At 45.8% G+C, this 24,483-nt stretch overlaps 1 protein-coding gene across 1 annotated transcript in view; it reads left to right on the plus strand.

Annotated features, from left to right (window-relative positions):
• The window catches only part of LOC146172536 (nose resistant to fluoxetine protein 6-like), a 66,866-nt gene extending 42,715 nt beyond the window's left edge, over nucleotides 1-24,151 (plus strand). Inside the window, exons 12-15 of the mRNA XM_084585791.1 lie at nucleotides 4,349-4,469; nucleotides 12,142-12,331; nucleotides 21,056-21,198; nucleotides 23,819-24,151. Of these exons, the coding sequence (XP_084441917.1) occupies nucleotides 4,349-4,469; nucleotides 12,142-12,331; nucleotides 21,056-21,198; nucleotides 23,819-24,151 (787 nt within the window). The remainder of the gene's footprint in view (nucleotides 1-4,348; nucleotides 4,470-12,141; nucleotides 12,332-21,055; nucleotides 21,199-23,818) is intronic.
• The last annotated feature ends 332 nt before the right edge of the window (nucleotides 24,152-24,483 follow it).

Consider the following 24,483-nt stretch of genomic DNA (forward strand, 5'->3'; position numbering starts at 1 on the left):
CTACAAAACCATGGCATTATTACTCTGGTTCGCGATGTCTTTTTCCGCGACCGATTTTTCAGTTCTGCTCGTCTCCTGCAAGAGCCGTATTAATAGGATGCATTACTTTTACTTTTCAATTGTTCTGGGTAGTTGACGACCACACTTAAATACATGCTCCGCCGTGGCAGGCAACACAATACATTTTATGACTGGAAGCGAGAAAACAATTCGAAGCATGCCCATAGAAGCCGGCTCAATATGAAATAGAACAAGGTTTGAAGATTTAGTAAACTATTACATTGGTTTTTTTATGCAACCGGATGACTTTTCCTTATCGTTGACTGGAATTCTCTTCGAGTTTGATACTAAAGTCACTTTCGTCTTTAGTGATAAATAATAACTACAGTTCCAGAGACTGATTCTTCTCGTTTATATCCAGCTATCCTGCTCATGGAGATTGTCTCTTGCTTATGGTAGATGATAGTACGGTTATCTACAAACTACCAGCGCAGCCTTTTACGTTGAATAAACTCTCAATGCAGCAACGGAAGGGGGCCTGTCTTTTGCAACTAGAGATGAGCAAAGCGGCTCACTTTAGTGAGCGGCTCAGGAAGGCTCAGCTCACTGAGCCGGCTTATTTGAATGGCTCACCAGCTCACTTAAGTCTGGGTGCGCAGGAGCGAGTAGTGGTTCTATTGAAGAGAGAGAGAGAAAGCCGACTCTCTCTCTCTCTCTCGTTCACTGATCCGCGCCAATACGACATCCTGAACCATTCCGTTGAAGTCGTGTGGCTGTCGGCGCTTCTGTAAGCGGTTCGACAAAGCAACTGCTCTCCCATCCTTTCTCGTAGGAGCCTCGACCACTCTCTCGCTAGAGCACCATACCCGTCTCGCCTTCCGCTGTCTTTTCAATCGCTCCTATTAAAGAAGAAGTGAACCGTGGTTTAGTAAAAGTGAGCGATGGTTTTTTTGGACATTGGAGAGCTGCTTCGCCCTCTCCTTCAGTGAGCCATGCCAAACCTTTCTTAAGATCCAGATTTTGCAAAGGATGGCGCCTAACGCTGACCGCTGCTGTTCGAACGACGCATCATGAGCCTCACTGACTGTGCATCGTGTGCTGGTGCAACCGTTCAAAGATATCACTGAAAGTACATATAACACGGTTAATAAATAATGCATTTATGTTTCTTCAAACTGTGTTATACATGAGGAAAATAAGAGGGGGGGGGGGAGCATGAAATATTTGACGGGAGGGGGCGGGAGCCTCGAGCCCTCCAGCCTCCCCGAGGACGGCGCCTATGCTTACGGCAGTATACTATTAACAGGTCATTCCGCGTCTTAGGGCGTGCCACGTACATGCCGCGTATTCTGCCATGTACATGACTACTCAGTTCAATTTAAAAAGGAAGCCCCGTCCGCAACTAAAGTGTGGAAATAATTCTGTTGCCATTTTATCTCTCTTCGTGGTAACTAAAAATCGCAGTAAACAGAAATATCTGCTTTTTTAGACGTGATTCTTTCTTTTAAGTCCACTATATTTACTGGAGGTGCACGCATTCTTCAAGTAAGGATTTCGTTCATTTCTAATCCTGTCGTTTCAAAATTACCTGTATAACATTGACCATCATGCACGACACAGAGAATTATCCCTAATAAATACTTGGTGCCATCACTCTCTAAAAATAGCCCGAAACCTCATGTGGACTGACTATTAATAAATATTGATAATTACGATATAGACAGATATATATAGTGATTTTTAAAATGTAGAGAGAGCATATTATCTGATTCGAGGTTCCTCCTATATTTTTGGAGGCAGTGAATTTAGGGGGAGCCGGAAGTATAATGTAAATCCATCGTCTTTTTTTTTATGCAATGTGCGCTTTTGTAGCTCGAGTCCGCGTTAGCCCTTTTTTCTCTCCCGAATTACGCTTTTTGGCCCTTCCATCCCCTTTTTTGCCTTCTCTAATATGTTTTTCGTATGCTCTTATAACCCTTTAAATTTGTCAACGTTGTGGCAGTTTTTCTCAAAGGCCCCGTCTCTCCACTCTCCCCCCCCCCCTCCCCCGGCTTCTCCCGTTGATTCCTGACTACCTGGCGACAGATTTCTTCACCCGGTCCCCTAACTCATACATGTTCAACTTTCCTATTTCACCGCCATATACACACGCCAACCGTATATCGTTTATGAACTCACTAATTTTGTGTCTACTTAAGCTCGGCATTCATGCTTTGAGGAGTGGTTTTAATTGTTCAAGGCATCTTTTTTCCGTTTAGAGCACACAACGTGCTGCAGTCGGTGCCGTTCGCACATGATCGAATCAGTTTTTTTTTTTTTTTTTTTTTTTTGCTGGGCTGGCTGCGGAAGGGGATTCATTCGACATCCGCCTTGTTGTAATGAAGCCTGAGAACACTACGCATAGCAAGCATGGAAAGCAAAACAAAAGGCGCACAAAATCGACTTCGACCCCCCGAAGCATACACGCAGCACTGCGGCTGCCAGGTCGCCGGCGCGGAGCCTCGGCACAGCGGCGAAGCCAAGGTAGATATACCTTGGCGAAGCAGCCGACCGCGCTTCTACCGACGGCAGCCGACGGCGTGGGGTGGATCTTGCATACGGCAGATGTTTTTCTTTTATTTGTATGCCGCGTCGATCCACCCCTGCCCACTGGAGTTGCTTTCTCGCACTGCTAATAGATGGCGCTAAAGTCGCAGCAATCAGAAGAGCCGACTCTGACGGAGCGATTCCTGACTGCTCACCGAACTAGAGCTCCCCAAAAGAGTCGCCGCTCAATGAGCCGCCGGCTGAGCCGCCACTCATTATCGCTCTTTTGAAAGAGCAGCTCAATAGACAGCCGAAGGCAATGGGATGTTTGCGACTCTTGTGAGGAAGGGCGGGAGGCATGGCCTCTGAGATCAACCCAACATATGCGTTGTTTTCACGCGCACGGAAGGAGGGGGATCTCAAAGGCCATGCGGAACAGCGCTTCCTTTCTCGCATCGCTAATAGATGGCGCCGAAGTCGCACAGAAAAGATCCGGCTCCCAAACAACCGTTGGGTACGAATCGGATCACTCAACGAGAGAACCAGCTCAGCAAAAGAGCCGCCCCTTCCTTTTAGATTCTAGGCATTATACTTCTAGTGAGCTGCCACTCTTCCGCTTTTTTGAAAGAGCCGCTCAAAAGATCCAGCTCGCTCCCGAGCGACCCATCTCTACTTGCATCTGATTTATTTAGTATCACCCTTTGGGGTTTTTAACTATGCACAGTAGCCAGTTCTTCATGTAAAAAAGAAACGCTGTCCAAGAGTGCATCCCGTTACGAACAACCCGTATTCGAGTATGCACATGCCCTCGCACGTGCAGTGATCATCTTGCAAGGCGGAATGGTATCTCCGGAGAAGTCGTAAGGCGCAACTAATGGCTGCTTGAATGCAGAGACTATGAAACCAATTTAGCGTTTCTCAGATTCATTTCTCCAGACTGCCTTCCGAAAACTTTCGTGTTGCTTCATACGCAAAAAAATGAAGGCGCCATCTACCATAAAGGTTGTTGCGCTGGGCCACAGTATCCCCACTATGAGGGCAAGAATTACAATTTATAGCCCCATTTTCTGAAATGTCAAGTTCTGCATGAACATGAATGGAGTCTAGATTTAACAGGAATCACTTCAATTCATCGAATCTAATAATCAAATAGCCTACGTTAGTACATTACGTCGGCCCTTGCAATAATTTATAATGTTTCTAGACTGTTCGCTGGAAACACAGTAATACAACTCGCAGCCCCCTTCTGTGCTGTTCAAAAAAAAAAAAAAAAAAAAAAAAAACTTCACTCGTTGGATCAGATTAGGATCCTTAGTAGTAGGTTTATTTCTGAACACAATATGGCAGTTATGTCTTTAATTCTGCTGGAAAGTGAGCAGAGCCAGGAGAGAAAAGAAGCAGTTCAGCAGATTAAACAATGATTAAGCAACATGATTAAGCAATGAATAGCAAATTTCCAGCACAGCGGACCTTTTCAATCAAACTGAATTAGCCTCTGACAAGAATTATAATCCGGAGCCCTAAAGTCAAGGTCCTAATCAAAACATCCAGACCACCCCGACGCGTTGGTGCAGTGGCCACGGCGGCCGCTTTTCGATGGAGGCGAAAAGGAGTGGCGTCCGTTTGCTCTGCGATGTGAGGAACTAGAGGTGGACGAAATTTTCGGAGTCCCCTCTACGGCGTTTCTCATAGCCTGAGTCGCTTTGAGACGTTAAACCCTAGCAACTAAACCAAAACATCCAACTGTGTTTTTTAAATGTTTACCGAGGAAATTGTGGGTTCTTGCACGGTCACATCGATATATGTTTTCTTCTTTTTCCAGAACTTTCTTAGAGACTGGTTACCGCTACTACTTTTACCCGTTCTACCACGCTGTGTGCTACTTTTCGGGATGCGTTACATTCTTCTTCGTTGTGAGGTTCAAGGAAAGAAAGATCACTAAGGTGAGTAAAGTGACATTATTCTCGGGTAGTACAGGTTCAGGGAGGTCGTATTTAGGAAAAGGGTTTACTTCTGGTTTATATACGTACGCTACTGAAAACAAAGTGTGTTACAAGCTTTATTAATGGAAATTCGTTTTCTGCGCACTATATACTTAACAAAAGGAGGCCCTGAAAAATGCTATTAAAAAAGATACAGGTGCGGACAAAAGTAAGCTAAGCATGCTGTTTCCTTCTACCATTTTTCAGGCGTTGCACAATTGAAACTGGCAGTCATGGTATGTGCGAACCAAAAGTAGATGTCAGAGTCCTTTATCTTGGACAAATATTGTTTTCTTATCTCCGGTGCAGAAGGCATGATTTTTATTTAAATGGAAAAGTGTGCTCTGTTTACTTATGTCCCACCTGCACATAAATATTCGACGCCGACAAATGATTTTTAATCTAATCGAAAGGTAATTCCGCAAATAACACGTTTCTTAACTGCGGTTATCAGAAATGTAAATTTGCCTTCAGCCCTTTTCATACCCTTATCCCCCGGGTCATCGTTTTTTTCGCAGGCTCAAAGCTGGAAGCTTCTTTACCGACCCTAAGCTATATGCAAACGTTATGTAATTTCGTGTGTTTGGCTTTCTAATCTACGTCTGCCTTACGAAAGAGATAGAGTGCTCATGACCGAGCGGACCACCTACACTGTCCTGGAGCACTTCTTGTTCAATGCATAATTGCTGTGCAATGTCCATACGATCATCATAGAAGCTGACACGAGTAGCCATTCCGAAGCCGAAACTCGTAGACGCGTTGTACGAAAGGGCATGAGATTTCAAATGCCGAAGTAAAGATTAAGGAAAACTTGGCATCTTTTTCTGCATTCTCTTCTGCATCTGGGCGGGAAGCATATAGCTATTATTCACAACAACATATATTAACATGGAGTAGTATGCATAAGAGTGATTGTGTAGGGCGGGGGTCCCAAATACGGGGAGCCGTGTGAAGTAACTCGCAAGCTTCGAAAATTTCAGCCTTTGTTCCGAAAGCATGTGACAGGAAGCTTCACCCCAAAACTCGTCTTCCAATTAAAAACCGATAAGAAGTTTTTTTTCTTATACTATTGATTGGTCGAATATTTAGGTTTAGGAATATTTGATTGGTCGGATCAGGACGAATTTTTCTTTAACTACGAAGTTTCTGAGAAAGCTGTATAGCTTTCCTTTGTAGCCGTATGGCTGCGCTTGGGTGGATGCAATGAGTAATTACTCCCTTATTACATACTATTGATTCTTTGTGGAAAGGAAACTAGACATTAGCATCTTTAATTGGGCGAACTTCATGCGTAAATCAGCTGCCCTAAGGACTAGGCGCCGGAGTGCCTTACAACGCACCCTCTCTTTCATCTGCAAGTAAAGGCTAAGTGACCATGATATTACCGTTGTGTCCACTATGTACAGCTCTCTCCTAGCCATTCTGAACCGATGACCGTGCTGTGAAGAGCCGCAAGGAAGTTCACGTCGCTTTTCTTCCCCATAGAATGGGAGTGTGTCACGTTTTTTTGTTGTTTTTTCTATTGTGATTCTTTCTTATTCACTTGCTCCTTGTCCATGAGCGACAAAGCGTTCTGCTTGAGTAGCAGAATGAGCTTATCGCCCTTGGTGTAGCGGATGTCGCCCGGGAGTCTTATCTTCTGAAATGGATGCCTAAAGGTTTCCTACCCCCAATTTTATTATTATCGGCTTAGGACCTCGGTTTCACACAGCTTATAGCCTTGTATGCGTGAACTCGACAGAATGTGGGTCGAGTTGATGATACGAGAGAAAAGACTACTCCTAAACTCCCTTCGTTGCTGTTTTTACTCTTTCCGTATAAAACGAGACCCGACACAACTATTGTCGATCTCAAGTCAACATAGACTATACCGTCGTATTTAATCGTATAGCGAAGCGACCGATATTCATGTCATGACTGGTGATAGCGAGGTTTACCTTTTCCTATGACGCCGCGTAGGTGACGCCGCGCACAAAAAGCCGCCCAATGTCATGATGGTGTTGGAGCGAGAAACGCAGCCTTTAATCCATAAGTATTACGGGAACATCTCGGCATTTGAAGTCGGCGTAATTGTAACAGAGACGTCGTTAATAGCCGGGCCATTTTCTCCACTCACTGGAGTTCTGTATAGTGTCGTGCTACCATTGGAAATCGTTGCTGTGTTCACATGCGGACCCACCAACGTTATTGTCAGAAATTTATCATAGTGTAAGTTCTTATCTTCACGCTCGTGTGGCACCAGTCATGTGGCACCGCAAATTTCACCTGCAGCCTAGAAGCGCTGCAGGTGAAACCAAATTTTCGTTCTCCGCACTGCAACTTCAAGGGTGATTAAGGGGTGTGTTTTATCTTCAACCAAGCGACATGGTGGTGAAGGACTCCAGGAATTTCAACCAGTTGGGTTCAAGGTCGTTCACTTGCGTGTTTAACCTCGAGCGGAGAGACGCCGTAGTGAAGGGCCATGGCAATATCAACTACCTGATGTTCTTTGACGAGCATTTGCTGCGTGACTAGGTAGGGTCTTAACAACTGCTTCACCGGGTCTTGGTAGCTGTTTAGACACGGAACAGATGCATCAGGTTGGTGTGTAGCCATGCTTATAACAAATCCCAAGCTGTGATAACTACGTTTAACAGGGATAAACTGTGCAATCTTTTCACTCCTCGCAAAGACTCGGCTGTCTGGATATCTGCTGTTGCGATAGCTGACGTGAGCAATAAATTGGAGTCGTTCCGCAGGATTTCTTCGCTATCATTACCCCACAAAACAAAAAAAATCTTCAAATAATTCGACAAAATAACAGTTAGGGTCATATGTAATCTCCCCATGATGCGCTGAATAAAAATGTTTCCTTAACTTCTAGCGTAAGAAAAGTTATCAGTACCAGAGAAAGCACCAAAACGTTATCTCGTAATTTCTCCGCCTGCTTGATTTTACCTTCTTTCTGGTTATACACCACTACGTCATCGCGCCAATCATGAGGGAATATTTTATGTTTACAACACAGATGCATTAGTATATTTATGCCCCTACTGTATGCAATGTGCTGAAAACAAAAGACAAGCAGCACACGCACGTATGCACCATTTATACGCAATGTATCGCTACGGCTGCGGCATACAATGATGCAAACATAGGGACAATACTGTATGCTTTCTGCAGTTTTGAGAAATAGGCACAATGAAGCAGCAAAATACCGACTGTAGGCAGAAAATTTATTCATTTAAGATTTAGGTTAGAAATGAAAGGCCACTAAATAAAACATGACGTTTGATAACCTACTCAGTTGCTTCAAGAGGCGTGATAGCGGATGAGTAGCAGCTTGCCTTTTTAAGCCGTCGTTGAGCCACCCCGAGTTCCCTGGCCGTAGTCCATGCAGATTAGATGGGAAGGGGGTTTCTGCGCAGCGGTTAGCGTTCCCTCGTGTTTGCTGAATATCCCGTGACTGAGGTAAGAGACTCGTGCGCGGTCGCGGCTCTATGTTCAGTAAAACCGTTCTCTGAAATTCGATCCTCAGGTCACATATCGCCCACTGTTCGGTCACTGCGCTTCGAACCTTTGTCTTTTGTTTGACATTCGCTTTGTGCCGACTCATTCTGTAGTGGAAGGGCTTGTTTTCGTCATTGTGCGACGCACTCCAATGTACGAATAGAACTCATGATTCGCGCAGTGTAAATGAACCCAAACGTACGAATTCGGCACAGAAGTTAAAAACTGAATCTCTCTTAGTTCTCAAGTTCGCGGCTGCCTTCCTATGCCTGGGAACCTAACAAAAGAGGGGTGTTTATTCTGCTGCAATCAATGTCAAACCTCGAAGACTTGAAGCAAAATAGAGCCTAAAGCGTTTCGACGCCTTAGCATCGCCCTAATTCCCCAGTTTAGTCAGGTGTACTTTCTTGGTGCATTCCTTGTGTCCTGTTTACAGTGCCTACGAGCACTAAACACGACTGTATCACCTCTACATCTACACCGCAATGGGAATCTGAGAATTGCAGGCAGTAGGGGGGAAATAATCTTTCCTTGATGCTTGTACTCCATCTAGTCTTAGCAGCGATTGCAGCTACAATCTTTAATTTTGCCATCCGTATAGCGCAATATGATCGGCTTGAAGCTTGGTATTGAAAGAGCCTAAAACCAGGCCTTGGAGCACAACAGGCAGCTCCAAATACTGAAGTTCTTCTGGAGTCATCATCGAAATATTTAAGCATTTGGTCCCACAGAAAGGCATCCGCCGTGGTGGTGCAGTGGCACATTTGGGGGCTCGACTACTCTGCCCAAGATGCGGAATCAATTTCGGCCACTTTTCGATGGAGGCGAAAAGCAAGGCACCCGTGTGCTGCGCGAGGTCAGTGCTAGTTAAAGAACACTAGCGGGCCGAAATTTCCCGCCCCTTTATTACGGCTTCTCTGATAGGCTGAGTGGACGTTAAACTACATAAACCGAACCAAACCTCTTAAAAAAGAGGAAGTGTCCTAGCATTGCGATGCCAACTGAGGGCTATTAGGAACCACCTTCTATCCTTGTATGTAGTAGTTCCTGTTTCAAATCTTAATTGGATTCAAAATACTAATTAGCCAGCGTTTTATTATTGACATCAGGCTCAGTCACATCAAACGTTGCAGACCATCTCAAAAAATAGCTAGCTGCAATTTTCGCGCCCACATATTGCTTGCGAATGTTAGTTTGCCGGCCTTGACAGGAAGTTACCAGATGACCAGTTATTGGCTAATGTTCATTGCGCAGTGCGCATGCCAAAGCCTCACCTGGGAGAGTACCCCACAGGAAAGCATATTTTGTTATCGGAGACGCTTTCTTTTTTTTTTTTACCTGAGATAGCATCGCTGTCACGGGGAATCTTTTTATTGTATCTGTTATATTTTGAAGTGGGTAAAAAAAAAATCTGCCTTTAGAGGGCGGTATCACGGCGCCAACATTTCAGTGAGTTGTTCAGTATTGGGCCTTTATTCCTCAAGCAAAGCCAATAAATAAAAAAGGTAATAATATTTAGTTATTGGTCAAGCTTGGGAGGGGGGGAAGTATACTGGAGACTAGGTAACGCGATTGTCAACAGCCCTAAGTTAGGATGTTTTGATTTGAACACGCCATCAGTTTTAAAATATTTGTTACCGTAACCGGAGAAGTCTGTTACACCAGATGTTCGAGCTAAAGATAACCAAACGTTTAAAATAGACGGAGTATTGAAGTCGAGCGTAAACGACTGTTGCTTGTTGAGAGTCGCGTGACCTAGTTTTAAACATATCCATGGTTACGAAATTTAACCTTTAGTAACAAATGATTAGCCAGATTTTGAATAATTGACTTAGACTTATTAAACAAACTCTCAGTGTGGAAAGTTTCTGAGCGGCCTTAACATAAAGTATAGCACACGAACTGAGTGAAAATCTTTCACTTTTGAGCGAAACGATGTCAACGTTTGCACCCACGTGTCAGGATAAAATACAGCTCTTTCTTGAAGAGCATTCCCTGACCCTGCTTCATACCTGTTATGCGGGAGACGCCCCAGCAGCTATTGACATGGTGAGTTGCTTTAAAACGGTAAACAAGTTATGTCAATAGTACGTTGATGCAAATTTCTCATTTAGGTGCTTTTCAAAATTGTCTACAACTTCTGAATGGACACTTTATTCCGGAGGCTCATTAAACAGTTAGTTAGCTAATGCTCTATTGCTAATTTTTGATCTTATGACAGCAAAAACTTGTATATGTGACTAGCCCGAGCGTCTTTCAACAGCCCCCAATTTGTTTCAGTGAGCTAAGCTACGGCAGCTTTTTTGAGCTTGGGTAGATCACAGCAGATTGTGGCAAGCTCTCCAAGAGATGGGAGTTCCAAATCACCTGATCTGCCTCCTCAGGAACCTGTATGAAGGACAAGAGGCCACAGTCAGAATTGGGCATGGTCTTACTGATTGGTTTCCGATTGAGAAATGAGTGAGGCAAGGCTGCATGCTGTCGCCCTGCCTATTTAACCTATATGCAGAGTGCATCATGAGGAATTCCGGTCTGGACGAGTCTTCAGCTGGAGTGAAGATTGCTGGAAAACGTATCAACAACCTTAGATATGCGGATGATACCACTTTAATGGCAGAAAGTGAAGTGGAACTCAAGAGACTTCTGATGCGCGTACAAGAAGAGAGTGAGAAGTTTGGGCTTAAACTGAACATTAAAAAGACAAAGATCATGGCCTCTTGCCCTATCAAGTCCTGGAGCATAAATGGACAAGAAGTGGAAGCTGTGACAGATTTTCTGTTCTTGGGCTCCAAGATTACCTCGGAAGGAGACTGCAGCCATGAAATTAGGAGACGCCTGCTTCTGGGAAAGAGAGCAATGGTTAGCCTTGACCGCGCAGTAAAGAGCAGATATATTAGTCTGCCAACCAAGATCCGTATAACTCGTGCTAAGGTATTTCCAGTTGTGATGTATGGATGCGAGAGCTGGACTGTGAAAAAGGCTGACCGCCGAAGAATTGAGGCGTTTGAATTGTGGTGCTGGCGAAGACTCTTGAGAGTTCCTTGGACTGTCAGAAGATCAAATCAGTCGATATTGTCGACCATAAACCCTGACTGCTCATTGGAGGGTCAAATTCTAAAGTTAAAGCTCAGCTACTTTGGTCATCTGATGAGAAGAGAGGAGTCGCTGGAGAAAGATTTGATCTTGGGAAAGGTTGAGGGTCGCCGGAGAAGGGGTAGGCAGCGAACGCGATGGTTAGATGACATCCTCGAGGCACTGCAGATGAAGTTATGTGATGTTAGGAAGATAGTGAGAGACCAGAAAGCGTGGCTTGACATGGTCCATAGGGTCACGAAGAGTCGGACACGACTGAACGACTGAACTGATACTTTCTCGACCCCTGGCTCGGTGTTGTTTTCTCTTCCTGTTTATCAACAGCCTGGATGATAGTGGTCTCAGTGATTTCTTTAGCAGGTATCTTGTAGGCAACTACAGTACGCTAATAGGCCTGTAATTTGCCAAGTTTTTGACATCTCTGTTCTTATGGATTAGAATACTGGTAGCCTCACTCGAAAAATGTCGTACACTCGAGGTCTGCAAAATTTGTTATAAAATGTGGTCACTTTCTGTAGCACGATCACCCCTCCGTCCTTTTATAACTCTACAGTTACCTGAAGGGCTCCTGAAGGGGTGGGTTTCACGTACGTCGATTTATAAATTTGAGAAAATTTCCCCGAAGCATAAAATCTGCCGTATCACAGCATCACTATGAAATTTATCACTTTTTAACTGTATTAGGGTAGTCGGTCAACAAGAAAATTTTTATCATTAAATAGCCCTTTTGTATTGTCCTGAGGTAACAAAGCAATATATGTTTTGCTCATTTCAATGCTAATCACTTTTACAGCTGTCTTCAACAAACGAACAAGGATGCCCTTTCTTGTTGTACAGAAAAGAGGAGTTGAGTTTATGATCAATTCAACACAATTGTGGCACTCTTGCAGCCGCTCCAAATGGCGGCATGGTGCTTTGCTACCGCCTGCGGATTGTGCTGCATCACTTTTACAGCTGTCTTCAACAAACGAACAAGGATGCCCTTTCTTGTTCTACAGAAAAGAGGAGTTGAGTTTATGATCAATTCAACACAATTGTGGCACTCTTGCAGCCGCTCCAAATGGCGGCATGGTGCTTTGCTACCGCCTGCGGATTGTGCTGCATCTTCATGAAGACACTGTGGTACCGCGCGAGTGACCCAACTACGGAGTTCGGGAAGCTCTCGGCTGCGTTCTTCGACCGGATCCTGTGGTCCATTTTCCTGTCCTGGATCACTCTGGCCTGTGCCACGGGGCGAGGAGGTATTCATGCGACCGTTAGGTCCTAAACATTGATATCTATGAAAAAAATATATCATGAAGAGCATGCAGTTAGTTGCAAAGTAATAATTTTGCAGTGCTTAAGCTGGAAGAATAAAGCGCGAGATGGGCCTTGATAACAGACACCATACAAAACTTTTTTGACATATTTCTAAGAATTCTGTATATATTTAAATCACAGCGTTTTCACAAAGCTTGCACTAGCCAACATGATTTTTTTCTTGCCTATCTTTTCCGATTGATTTGATAAATCTTCATGTTTCTAAACTATAATTTCTAGATATTTGTGCATCTTATAGGAACTCAGTGTGCGCTAAAAACAGAGAATTTTTTAGAACTATAAAATTGTATTTCTTGTGAAGGTCTGGATATGCTGGTTCGGCCAAGAGACAGTTGCTTTGAATCGAAATAAAGAGTGACATCTGACCGAGCTAAGTCTGCCAGTGTCCGGGAGTAAGAATCAGTGACGTATTGCTTTCCAGCAATTTAAGGTAATCGGAGATGTGCTTCGTTCCGGTTACGAGACATTGCAGAAGGATGATACAGCTGGATGTACTTCTTGGGACAAATATACAGCATATATTATTTAGATTATTCGTATACAGTTTTTTACACTATACGACCAGGGTGGTGCTTAGCATGCGGAAGATTCAGGAATGCCCACTCCTGTCTTACCGACTTCACACGCGCTACGTGCATTAGTAGCTCGTTCCGAGGAGTGCGACCAGCGAAAAGCTTCACCCGGTCCGATATATTCATCCAAATCTCCACCGAGAGTCCCGGTTCAAGGCTCCCCTTTTGGCAGCAAACGAAGTCCTTAAATCAGTGTGCCTAGCATTCTGGGGCGTGCCGAGAAGGTAAGAGAAATAAATCAAGTTACTGACATTCTAGTTGAAACTAAAAACGAAGAATTGGACATAGACCGGAAACGAAGATCGAAGAGAGGATAACCGAAATAACTCAAGTTGCTGATATTCTAGTCGAAATTAAGACGAAGAAATGGGCATGGGCCGGACATGCAGTTCGAAGAGAGGACAACCGATGATCTCTAAGAGTAACCAATCGGATTCCAAGGGAAGGTAAGTATAGCAGGAGGCGGCAGAAAAACAAGTGGCCGGATGAAATTAAGCAGTTCGGAGGAGTCAGGTGGATGCAGCTACCATGCTGAAGCCTCTACCATCGAGAAGACGTTGGACACCCGGATGCGCTACTACGAGCGACTACTTCAACCGGGCTACTCAAGCCACTACCCCAGCGCATCTGCAAGCAGAGAGAATCTTCGGGATCTCATCTGGGAGATCGTGCGAGAGGAGCTCCACCATCATCACAACAAGCCCAGGTGGCGACGCTCGCGGACGCCATACGTCAAGAAGTCCAGCAGGCACTCGGTGTTCCTCAAGCGACGACTCCGACGGCTCCAGTGCATGAATCAGCAGCCATGAACTATGCTGCTGCATTATGTCGTTCTGCACCCCGACGCGACCTCTCAAGCCCTCGTCGCTTCCATCCTGCCCTCGAAAGCCGCCCCTTGGCCCCCGCCCGCCCTGTCTACAAATGATCTCCAAGCCCCAGGAAATGCGACACCTGGAGGACATCTAACAACCGACCGCTCTGCTTCCATTGTGGTGAGGCAGGACATCCTCCGTCACTGCCCATGCAGGCGGATCGGCCTCCGTGGTTTCGCTGTCGACACTCCACGACCCCGTCCTGGCGAGCAACCACAGGAAATCAACCACTTCCTGCGCAGTGGAGAGCACTCGTCGCCAAGGCGTCTGTCACGCTCCCCCTCGCCATAAAATGCCAGATTTGCGTCGCCGCGCCGGGGTTACTTGCAAGGACGGTCTCCTAGTCCCCGTAGGGGAAACTAAAGGCAGCAACCTTTGGAGGTGAGGTTACTCAATGGCGAAAAGACGAAGATCCTCCGCCGCCGATGACGACTAACGACGACGCAGCCATTGCATTGCCGCTCTACACGATGATATCGACGACAACACGACCAGAGTGTTAGCCAACACCGCCGCCCAGCGAAGTAACAACGGTATGCCCCGGCCATGACCTGAAGAAACGACGGAGCCGAGATCGGACACCAAGGCGCACATGCAATGCGAGGACGCGAATAAGCGACCTTGAAGTTGATGTCGACGGTCGCAGAGTCACTGCCCTAGCAGACACCGGAGCTGACTATTCAGTCATCAGTGGACCGTTAGCCTCTCAGCTTAGGAAAGTTACCACCGCTTGGGATGGCCCGCTGATTCGATAGCAGCTGGAAACCTGACTACTCTATCCGGACGATGCACTGCAAAAATAGCCGTAAATGGGCGTACATACCCCACCATCTTTGTGGTCTTGCAACAGTGCTCCCGAGACGTGATTTTAGGCATGGACTTCCTAAATGAACATAGGGCTTTCATCGACCTCCGATCCAAGCTCATCAAACTCTCCGCAAAGAAAGCCATACCTGTTACGAGGACTTCGACATAACACGTCGCTCTAAACGTCCTCGACGGAGAATTAATTGCCCGTGCCGCCCCGATCAAGCGTCGCAGTCAGCGTAGGTAGCGCAGACATCGAAACCGCTGAAGGCATCGTCGAAGGAAATATTCAATTGCTCTTGGAACGAGGTGTCTGAATCGCAAAAGGCATCGCGAAGTTCCGGAGAGGACAAGCTCAGGCACTGGTAAAAAACTTCACCGAAGAATATCGGCATCTCAACAAGAGCACGACGATCGCTTTTCTCGATAAATTAGCGGACCTCAAAGACGTATTCGCCCCCACGACCAACCACTGGAAGACGCACCGGACCAATTCCTTCAGCCCACATTTGGCATCAACCCGGCATTGACCTACAGCAGGAAAGACCAGACTCGCAGTCTTCTTCGAAGCTACAGGGAGTGCTTCTCGTCATCATCGAAGGTATGACGAACACCACTGGCCAAGCACCGCATTATAACGGACGAACACGCCCAACTTCTGCGCCAAAGCCCCTATCGTGTATCACCGCGAGAACGCCAGGCCATACGCGATCAAGTTGAGGAAATGCTGAGTGATGACGTAATCCAGCCATCGAACAGCCCCTGGGCGGCACCAGTCGTTTTGGTGAAGAAGAAAGACAGCGCACTTCTTTTCTACGTTGATTACCGCCGCTTGAATAGCATAACTAAGAAGGATGTCTACCCGCTTCCCCGCATCGACGACACTCTCGACCGGCTATACAATGAAAGGACCGTCTCATCGAATGACCTGAAGAGTGGATATTGGCAAATTGAGGTCGCCGAAAGAGATCGCGAGAAGACCGCAATCACCACACCGGACCTCCTTTTTGAGCTCAAGGTGATGCCATATGGCCTCTGCTCCGCGCCAGCTACATTTCAACGAGTAATGGACACAGTCCTGACTGGCTTGAAGTGGCAAATTTTTTCGGTATATTTGAACGACGTTGTTGCCTTTTCGTCAAATTATGAAGACCATCTAAAACGACTGCAGACAGTGCTGGAAGCCATCAAGTCATCCGGCCCGACGCTAAAAGCAGAGTAGTGCCACTTCGCCTACGAAGAACATTGGTTCCTAGGTCACATCGTTAGTAAGGATGGTGTTCTCCCAGACCCGGAGAAAACAGCTGCAATCGCACAGTTCCCACCGCCTGTCGACAAGAAAACTGTGCGCCAATTCCTTGGGTTGTGCGCTTATTATGGAGTATTTGTCAGAAACCTTTCGCATATCGCCGACCCGTTGACGCTGCTTACAAAGACGGACATACCTTTTAAATGGGAAGCGCCGCAAGGAGAAGTATTTGACGAACTTAAGCGCCGCCTGCAGTGCCCTCCTGTACTTGGCTACTTGGATGAAAACGCCGTGACCGAAATTCACACCAACGCGAGCAGTGTGTGCCTAGGAGCCGTTCTTTTCCAGAACGAGTGCCGGGCAGGAGAAAGTAATCACCTACGCTAGCAGGTCCCTCACAAAAGCCGAAGTCAATTACTCGACTACCGAGAATGAATGCCTCGCGATCATCTGGGCTACTTCTACGTTTTGTCTATACCTATACGGCCGACCATTCAAGGTAGTAAGCGACCATCACGCGCTCTGCTGGCTGGATAATTTGAAAGCTCGCTTCGGCCGCCTAGCCAGATGGAGCCTACGACTTCAAAAATTTGACTTGACTGTAGTCTATAAGTCGGGCCGAAAGCATTCCGACGCAGACTGCTTATCACGCGCTCCCGTCGACGCTCCCCCGATGGACGACGTGCCTTTTTGGGACCGGTAAGAGCCAGCAGTTTCGCAGAACAGCGAACAGACCCTGAGCTGAAAGCGCTAGCCGATTACTTAGAAGGAAAGACCGCTTCCTCTCCTGGTGTGTTCAGGCGACATTTATCATCGTTCGCGTTAAGCAATGGCCTCCTCGTGAAGAACTTCGCACCCAACAGGACCACGCAACTTCTTGCAGTGCCTAAAAACCTCCGGCAGGAAATTCTGCAGGCGTTCCACGATGAGCCTACAGCAGGCCATCTCGGGTTTGCACGCACGTTGCGTCGAATCCAGGAGAAGTACTACTGGCCGCGACTGCCTGCCGAAGTTGCTCACTACGTGAAGACATGTCGGGAGTGCCAACGACGCAAGACGCCGCCGATCAGACCAGCAGGACTACTAAACCCGATTCCGTCTCCAGTCCAGCCCTTTCAACAAATTGGGATGGATCTCCTCAGCTCCTTTCCATCTTCGTCTATTGGTAACAAGTGGATCATCGTGGCCTCTGACTACCTTACCCGTTACGGCGAAACAAAAGCACTACCCAATGGCACCGCGACAGTAGTCGCCAAATTTTTTGTCGACTAAATTCTCTTGCGACACGGCGCCCCAGAAATGTTCATCACGGACAGGGGAACGGCGTTCAAGGCAAAGTTGACGCAAGGCATCATGGAATACACTCATACAAGCCATCGACGAACAACTGCGTACCATTCCCAGACCAACGGCCTTACGGAGCGCCTGAACAAAACGATCTCGGACATGATCGACATGTACGTCGACGCTGAACACAAGACCTGGGACGCCATCTTGCCGTACGTGATCTTCGCGTATAACACGGCAGTCCAGGTGACGAACAGAGCGACCCCATTCAAGCTTGTGTACAGCAGGGAGCCCACGACGACGCTCGACGCAATGCTGCTGCACGTAACCAACGAGGACAACCTTGACGTCGCCGCCTACCTGCAGCGTGCAGAGGAAGCCCGACGACTCGCACGGCTGCGTATTAAAGACCAACAGAGCGTCGACAGCCGACGATACAACTTACGACGACGCCGCGCAGAGTACAATCCAGGAGACCAAGTGTGGGTTTCGACACTAATTCACCGTCGTGGACTAGTTGAAACGTTGTTACGTCGATACTTTGGGCCGTACAAAATCATTCGCCGCGGCAGACCACTGGACTATGAAGTCATTCCCGACGGAACGTTAGCATCACAACGGCGATGCGCACGCCCAGAAATTGTACATGTTGTAGGACTGAAGCCATATTACGCGCGTTAAAGAAGCTGTGAGGTTTAAACTTCGTAGTGCTTTTGTTTAAGTTGCTTTGTTTTGGAACATCGAGGCGATGTTTTTTTAAGGAGGGATTAATGCCGCGAAACCTTCAAAACTGTATTTCTTGTTTTTTTAACAGCCGCCGGCATGCAGCCTTATCACTCTGATTCTGGATCGCGTATCAGCTCTGTATTCTTTGTTTGTTAATGCTCGATGTCGCAAGACGCACCTTTATCAGTTTCGGTGTAGCGCAAGATGGACCGAGATCTGTCTTGAAGATTCCGGCCACTCGTGTGTCTTTCTACAATGTTCCAGCTTGTGCTAGTAGCAGTGTGCGACGTTATCTAGATTGTTCTGAGCAGCCTTTAAATTGAGCGTTGACGAGTGCGACCGGCAATTCTTTGTTTGACGATCGATGACCACGTTTGTTGCTATCGCCGCCGCCGAGTTCTTTCGCGGGCGCAAGTCAGCCCAATAAAGAGTTTCTTCGGAGAAATAATCGACTCTTCATTTGTGTCATCGACCTTGTCACCACCACGTGACAATATCTAAACTTGTGCTTAGGCGTCCCCGGTAAACCCTCGGTGGAATAGAGCAATTACTTTCTTGAACTTCGCGTTAACAGCAATAATTTGAGCTTAAATGCGCGGAATGAAACAAACATAGGCCTGAAACAACCTACTTTACAACGACCACGCAGACAATGCGTACGCTCAACCGCATAATTGGCAATATTGGTGTCACTACATTCTTTTATTAATTCAGCGGCATTCTCCTCCCTTTCATACCATTTTCGTCACTGTCTCTGATGCTGTGGAGCAATAGGGTGTCACGACGACTTATCTCGTCATGTTCTTCAAGCCATAGACTCATATTAATGTTTTCCAGAGCAATGTTTTGAGCTGTCTGATGATCAGGGTTGAAATCTTGCTTTATATCATCGAGCGCATCACACCTGGTTTCAAATGAAGATATCCTGTCATTCATTACTACAGCTGTGGTGCAGTTGTTACGGCGTTCGACTACTGTGCCGGAAGGTGCGGGATCAAATCCCGGTCGCAGCGGTCACTTTTTATTGGAACCGAAAAGCAAGGCGCCCGTGTGCTCTGCGATGTTACTGCAACTTACAAAACCCCTAGTGGTCAAAATTTGCGGAGCCCTCTACTATGGCGTCTCTCATAGCTTAAGGCGTTTTGGGATTAAATCTCCTTAAACTATAAACCAAATTATTAATTACTTTGGTTTGCGACGCATGGATTGTTGTGCTGTTCTGATTTCTTTAAGAGATTTTATTATCTTAGCCATCTGAGCCAAAGTTCCTTCTCGCTTTTTCAGGTCACGTAAGTGCTGTATCACCTATTTCTGCTACTGACTTGACAAGAGTATCGGCATTAGGCCTGCTGGAACCAGGGTGGTTCTCGACACCGCCTCAACATAACAAAATCATCTGCCGTACATCGAAGCACTAATCGAAAATGTCGGCAAGAACGTGTGAACATGAGAACAGCAGTAACGAACGATCGCCTGAAAGTTTAGCGTATGCAAAGTGCTGTTTACACACCTGAACAAAAGGAATGTGTGCAATATCAAGCATCGTCGCAGCTGGGCCACTCCAACGTCCACTGAGGTGCCGCTAGGTGACTACGAAATTTAACCGCTACAAATTCCTGACGCTTCCCTAAATGTTGCTGTCCTCTTGTACGAGATAAAGGTGTCGTTAAAGCAAGCATTAAGTCGCGTACAGCTGCCTGTCGGTACGTACGGGAGCTGTTGTTGACTTATACGGGCAAAACGGGGGGCTGGCAGCCTGGTTCCGTGGCGTAGAAAGGGCATCATAGAAGCAGTTGACGACCTGAACAAAACGAAGGTGTGCAACGTCAGGCTTCGTTGCAGCTGGAACGCTCCCACGTCAACCCATTGGGGTGCACTACTCTGTTTTGTTTGTTTGAAGGATTGTTTGCTCGTGCTGTCCAGTTCTTCACCTAACTGTTTCGCGATTTTACCAGGGCGAAGGCCTGATTCGCAAGCGAACCACTGTGAACTCGAGCAGACAACACTTGTTGCAAGTATTTTTACAAACGCTTTCGTTTGCTTTCGAGCGCAACGAGTCAGCCTACTTCGGCCTTGGCAGAACTTCGCGAGAAGAAACGGCAACCGAACAGCACAAAGAACGGCTGAGTAAAAATGTTCCCATATATTCGTCTGCATATCTTTTCCGACACGTTTTTGACTCGTCCTTGAAAAATTCCTCCCAATCTGTGGTACAGAGACGGCGTTTTTACCCGAACGAGCAAGTTGAGTTCTGTAAAACGCTTCTCATCAAGGCGTGTCAGGTTTCATTCGCGAAAAGAATCGACTGATTTGCACCTCTGTTGTCTTTCTTTAGCTGTTACACGCATGCTGGAGATAAACCTGCTCGCGGTGTCACTGCGAAATTACTGCTTCGTGGTGACGGATATTTTGCTTCGACTGCTGTAGCAAACGACGTTGGCGGCGTGCAAGCACGTTTTGCCCACAAGCAGCCTCTGGCTTTCAGGTCATGCGATCAGGGCGCCAATTCCTGCCAAAGCGGAAGCCGGCATCTTGCAGCAAGGAGGCCGGGACTGCAAATCGAATGCACCCACTGATACACTTGGCACACACCCTCTACTTGGGCGGCCAAGATTCAAAAAAGACTTGGCTTACCCTCAAAATTCGGTTGTATTACCCCGAGAATTCCGCCGGACACTCCTGAAATATGTATAAGCAGTCAAGATTTTGATGCTTTCGCACGATAAAGTTGGCTGGCGGAGTGAAACTGTGTTTTATCTTTGTTTTCGCCTTGCAGCTAGTTTCTATGTTAAGCATGTATAAAACACCATATAATTAGGATTGCCAATATGTCAGCGGTAGAGTTGAGGGATACTATTTAGAACGAAAAATAACGTAACAAATGACAAAATAAAAAGAATGCGCCAAGTTTTTTAGTAACACTCCTGCTAGGCTGATACATATGCTAAGATGCTTTAGAATCAAGGAGAGCATAACTGGAATGTTATGCAGTGCACGAGTCGTGTCACTGTGCTTCTCATATAATTTATTTCTAAGTAACTGGGTAGCTCAAGTAACTCTCCCGTCTTCTGAGCGCTAGTGACCTACAGTGTATACGCAACTGTTTACCTGCATTATTTTCTGTATTCGCAGGCTTCCTGAACACGTTCCTTTCGTGGAGTCCCTTCACAACCCTAAGTAGGTTGGCCTTCGCGGTGTATCTTATACACCTGCCCTTCATACAGGTCTCTTTGTGTACCTCCCGGGAAAGGATGCTCTTTTCGCACTTTTTTGCGGTGAGTGCCAGGGTTGGAATGTTTAAATATTAGTTGTAGCCTTTTAGTGAAAGCGAAAATAAAATTAGAATGGAAGGAAAAGTTGTGAGCCGGAACGGCCAATTGGTATCTATTCTCTTATCAACCTGAGCTACTTTATTGCTTGTCACAAACGGTAAGCGTAATGCCCAAGGTGGTACAACATAAATTTTAGGAGTAAACATGAGTTAAAAATAAGCAATTTCTGGAATATCCTTACTGTTTCAGATCTCAAATTTGATCTCGGTGCCATGATTTATTGCTACCAAACGACTGACTCCACCGCCCTTCTGCCCCTTTCAGCTGAACATTACTGGCCCAAACATGCCAACAGGGAGGTGAACCTTACCAGCGTACCTCGTACAACTTTACCGTCCGCTTTGGTCACAAGCTATTCAAAAGTTTCAAGAGTACCAGTATCATGCCCCACTGACTGCTGTTAGAGGCAGCAAACTAGCACTTCAGCGGATGCCTTTTTATAATAATATTTAAACAAACATCATTTCAAACGTGTAAGACGCCCTAAATGAACAGTATGGTGAGTGAAATGGCAAAGTTAAGCCAGTGCATGAGTCGCAATTTCATTCAGCTGGAAGGTTCATTGAGAAACGTCCAAAGGCTGCCTGAATAAATCATCGCTATTGTAAAAGTACGTTTTTTTTGTCCATTTTTATCCCTCTTTAAGGGCATTTTTCGCTATGTTCACACATTAGTAATAGCTCACACGTATTTGGCACTGAAATGCTGTTTGCGTTGTTCGTTTACATCCGTGCGTCCTTTCCAAATAGCTGTCCATAAAATTCTGAAGTCATTCTAACTAGACCTATGACTGGCACTTTAACGTATAGGAGTTCATAGGAGCGCAGTAAACATCCGGATACAAAACAATTCAAAAGGAATCATTTGTTAAATATCCACTTCTCGCATACAAATCTCTAATAACAGGAGTGGTATTAAGTGCTAGTGATATAAGCATTTACGTCAATGCTGTAATCTATAGTTCTCTTTTATGAATGACGCTGTCCATAGAATAAAAGACAGTAACCTTTATTAAAGTTTTATCGTGCTCAAAGTGTATTATTTAACATGTGTCTTCATGACATCTCTTTGAGGTTCTGTTACCAAAAGCACCACCGTCAAATCAAATAAATACACGAAAGAGTCTAACGGAAAGGGACCAATATTCTGCGACGTAGCACAAACAACGGGGTGCCTTGCCACGGGGTGGTGAATGCACGAGCCGTAAACCAGGAATACCTATTTGTCTATTAGCGCAACGCGAGCAACCAGTGATGACCTCACTAAATGTATAGCAAATTGAATTTAACTGCGCATTTTGCGTGTGTCCAAGTACGGTTTAAAGGAACCCTTTCCTTTATTGCGCGAATATTACCAGGTGGACAGCTGTTAACGCCTTTTCATTTATTCGAGCGGAAACAAATTAGGTATAGGTTAGAATGCAACATTAAAGGTCGTCGCTAGCTTTGAATGCATCAATTCCTTGTCTGCTATTTGGTCAAACATCCTTGAGTCAGAACGCAAATGATAGCAGGGCGAACAAGATTGATTATCCAATATTGATTTTCCATTTTCTAGCAGTATGTTAAGCTCTGCCCGCCAATCACACATTTTATTACTACTTTTCTCGGCCGAACATGCTGCAAAATACCTCCGCGTAAAACTTTGTTCTTCAGTGTATGCAAATGAACAACTCCATTGTATTGTTTCAAGTGAAATCGCAGGTGCTGCCGAACATGTGCTATGTTCTTTCGACTTCCATTCACAATTTCTATGCTCTTAAAACATATTTTCCCATCGTAACCGATATTTATCTTGTGTAGTACCTTTATATCCTTCTGAAGACGTCCTCTGTTAAATATAGCAGAAAAACTCCGAAGCACAGAAACACGGAAGGTCTGTTGAGAAAGGGAGATTGTGCAACACGAGCGTGTACGGATACTTTTTTTTCCGCATCCCTGTATTCGAGCAATATTCCAAAATCAATAATATGTAATATTTGAATACACTGCATAGGTGCACATGCGCCCAATGTTTCACTTCTGATCAAGGAAAAGCTCCCAATCACTCCAGGTATTGAATTATGTATGATTCGGAATGTGTAGGTAACCTTTATTTTAACCAGAGAAAATAAGAATTCGCTCCCTTATTGCTATTTGGCTTTTTTGTAAACACTTCTTCCTCGAACACATGTGGTTCCTCGGGAGCTTTACCCGCTGCGGTGGCTCGGTAGTAGGGCACCAGACTTCTAAGCCCAAACAATGCGGGATCGAAATCCGACGGCGCTGGCCGCTTTTCGATATAAGCAAAAAGCAAGGTGCCCGTGTGCTGAGTGATGGCAGTGGTTTCCTCTACGTCGTCCTTTATAGCCTGAGCAGCTTTGCGACGTTAAACCCCATAAACCACGAATAAAACCCTCGGGGGCTGTGTACTACATTTCTGAGCCAAAAATACTGGGCGGAATAACAAAGGGAAGTGTAATTACTTGCTTTTCTCTCATAACGCTAACACTACTCTTTTAATGCACGTATTTATATTTCAGGATATGAAGAAATCAGTTCAATTCGTTTCGTTTATCTCGCAGGTTTCGTTTTTCTTCACCACAATTGTATGGAGCTACCTTCTTGGTTATCTGTTGTTCATCTGCTGCGAGGCACCGACGGGGAGATTGGACAAGCTGGTCTTCGAACCTCGACGTAAGCCAACACAGAAATGCGCAAGAGACGCGGCGCCAAATGCGAACGATCCAGAGGACAAACTTGCTCACGTTGAGGCAAAGCTCGGCGAGGACAGACTGGGCCATGCGGACACCAGAAAAGCGGAGGCCTCTTCTGATGTGTTTCTTCAAGACAACTGCAACCGCGCAGCTGCTCTCCGGAACTCCACTAGTTACGACAGAGTCACTGACACTAATTGATGACTGTCAAAACGTCGAAGCTTACGTCGTGAACGAAAGCTGAGGGTGGATTTTCTGTATTTATTATTTCAGCAAAGTTAAACCGAAGAAAAAGAAATTACCTTTTCGCAGCTGTTCTGCAAGCATTTCTTCTTTCCGCAATGTGTTGCCTTACGAACGAATTCACAGCAAGCCGTACAGAGCAGATTACGACTTGTGACTGCGACAAAACATTAAAGTGGCACCCGGAAAGATATAGTTCTCGTAATTTTTGTCACGAGGCGTTGGACCTGAAATGTTATTTGTAATGTTGCCTGTATTTTTCCTTCAGTCACACCGAGAAAGAGCCCTCA

The sequence above is a fragment of the Amblyomma maculatum genome, unplaced genomic scaffold (genome assembly GCF_055883805.1).
Source record: "Amblyomma maculatum isolate TAMU_Amacu unplaced genomic scaffold, ASM5588380v1 scaffold_13, whole genome shotgun sequence".
NCBI lineage: Eukaryota > Metazoa > Arthropoda > Arachnida > Ixodida > Ixodidae > Amblyomma > Amblyomma maculatum.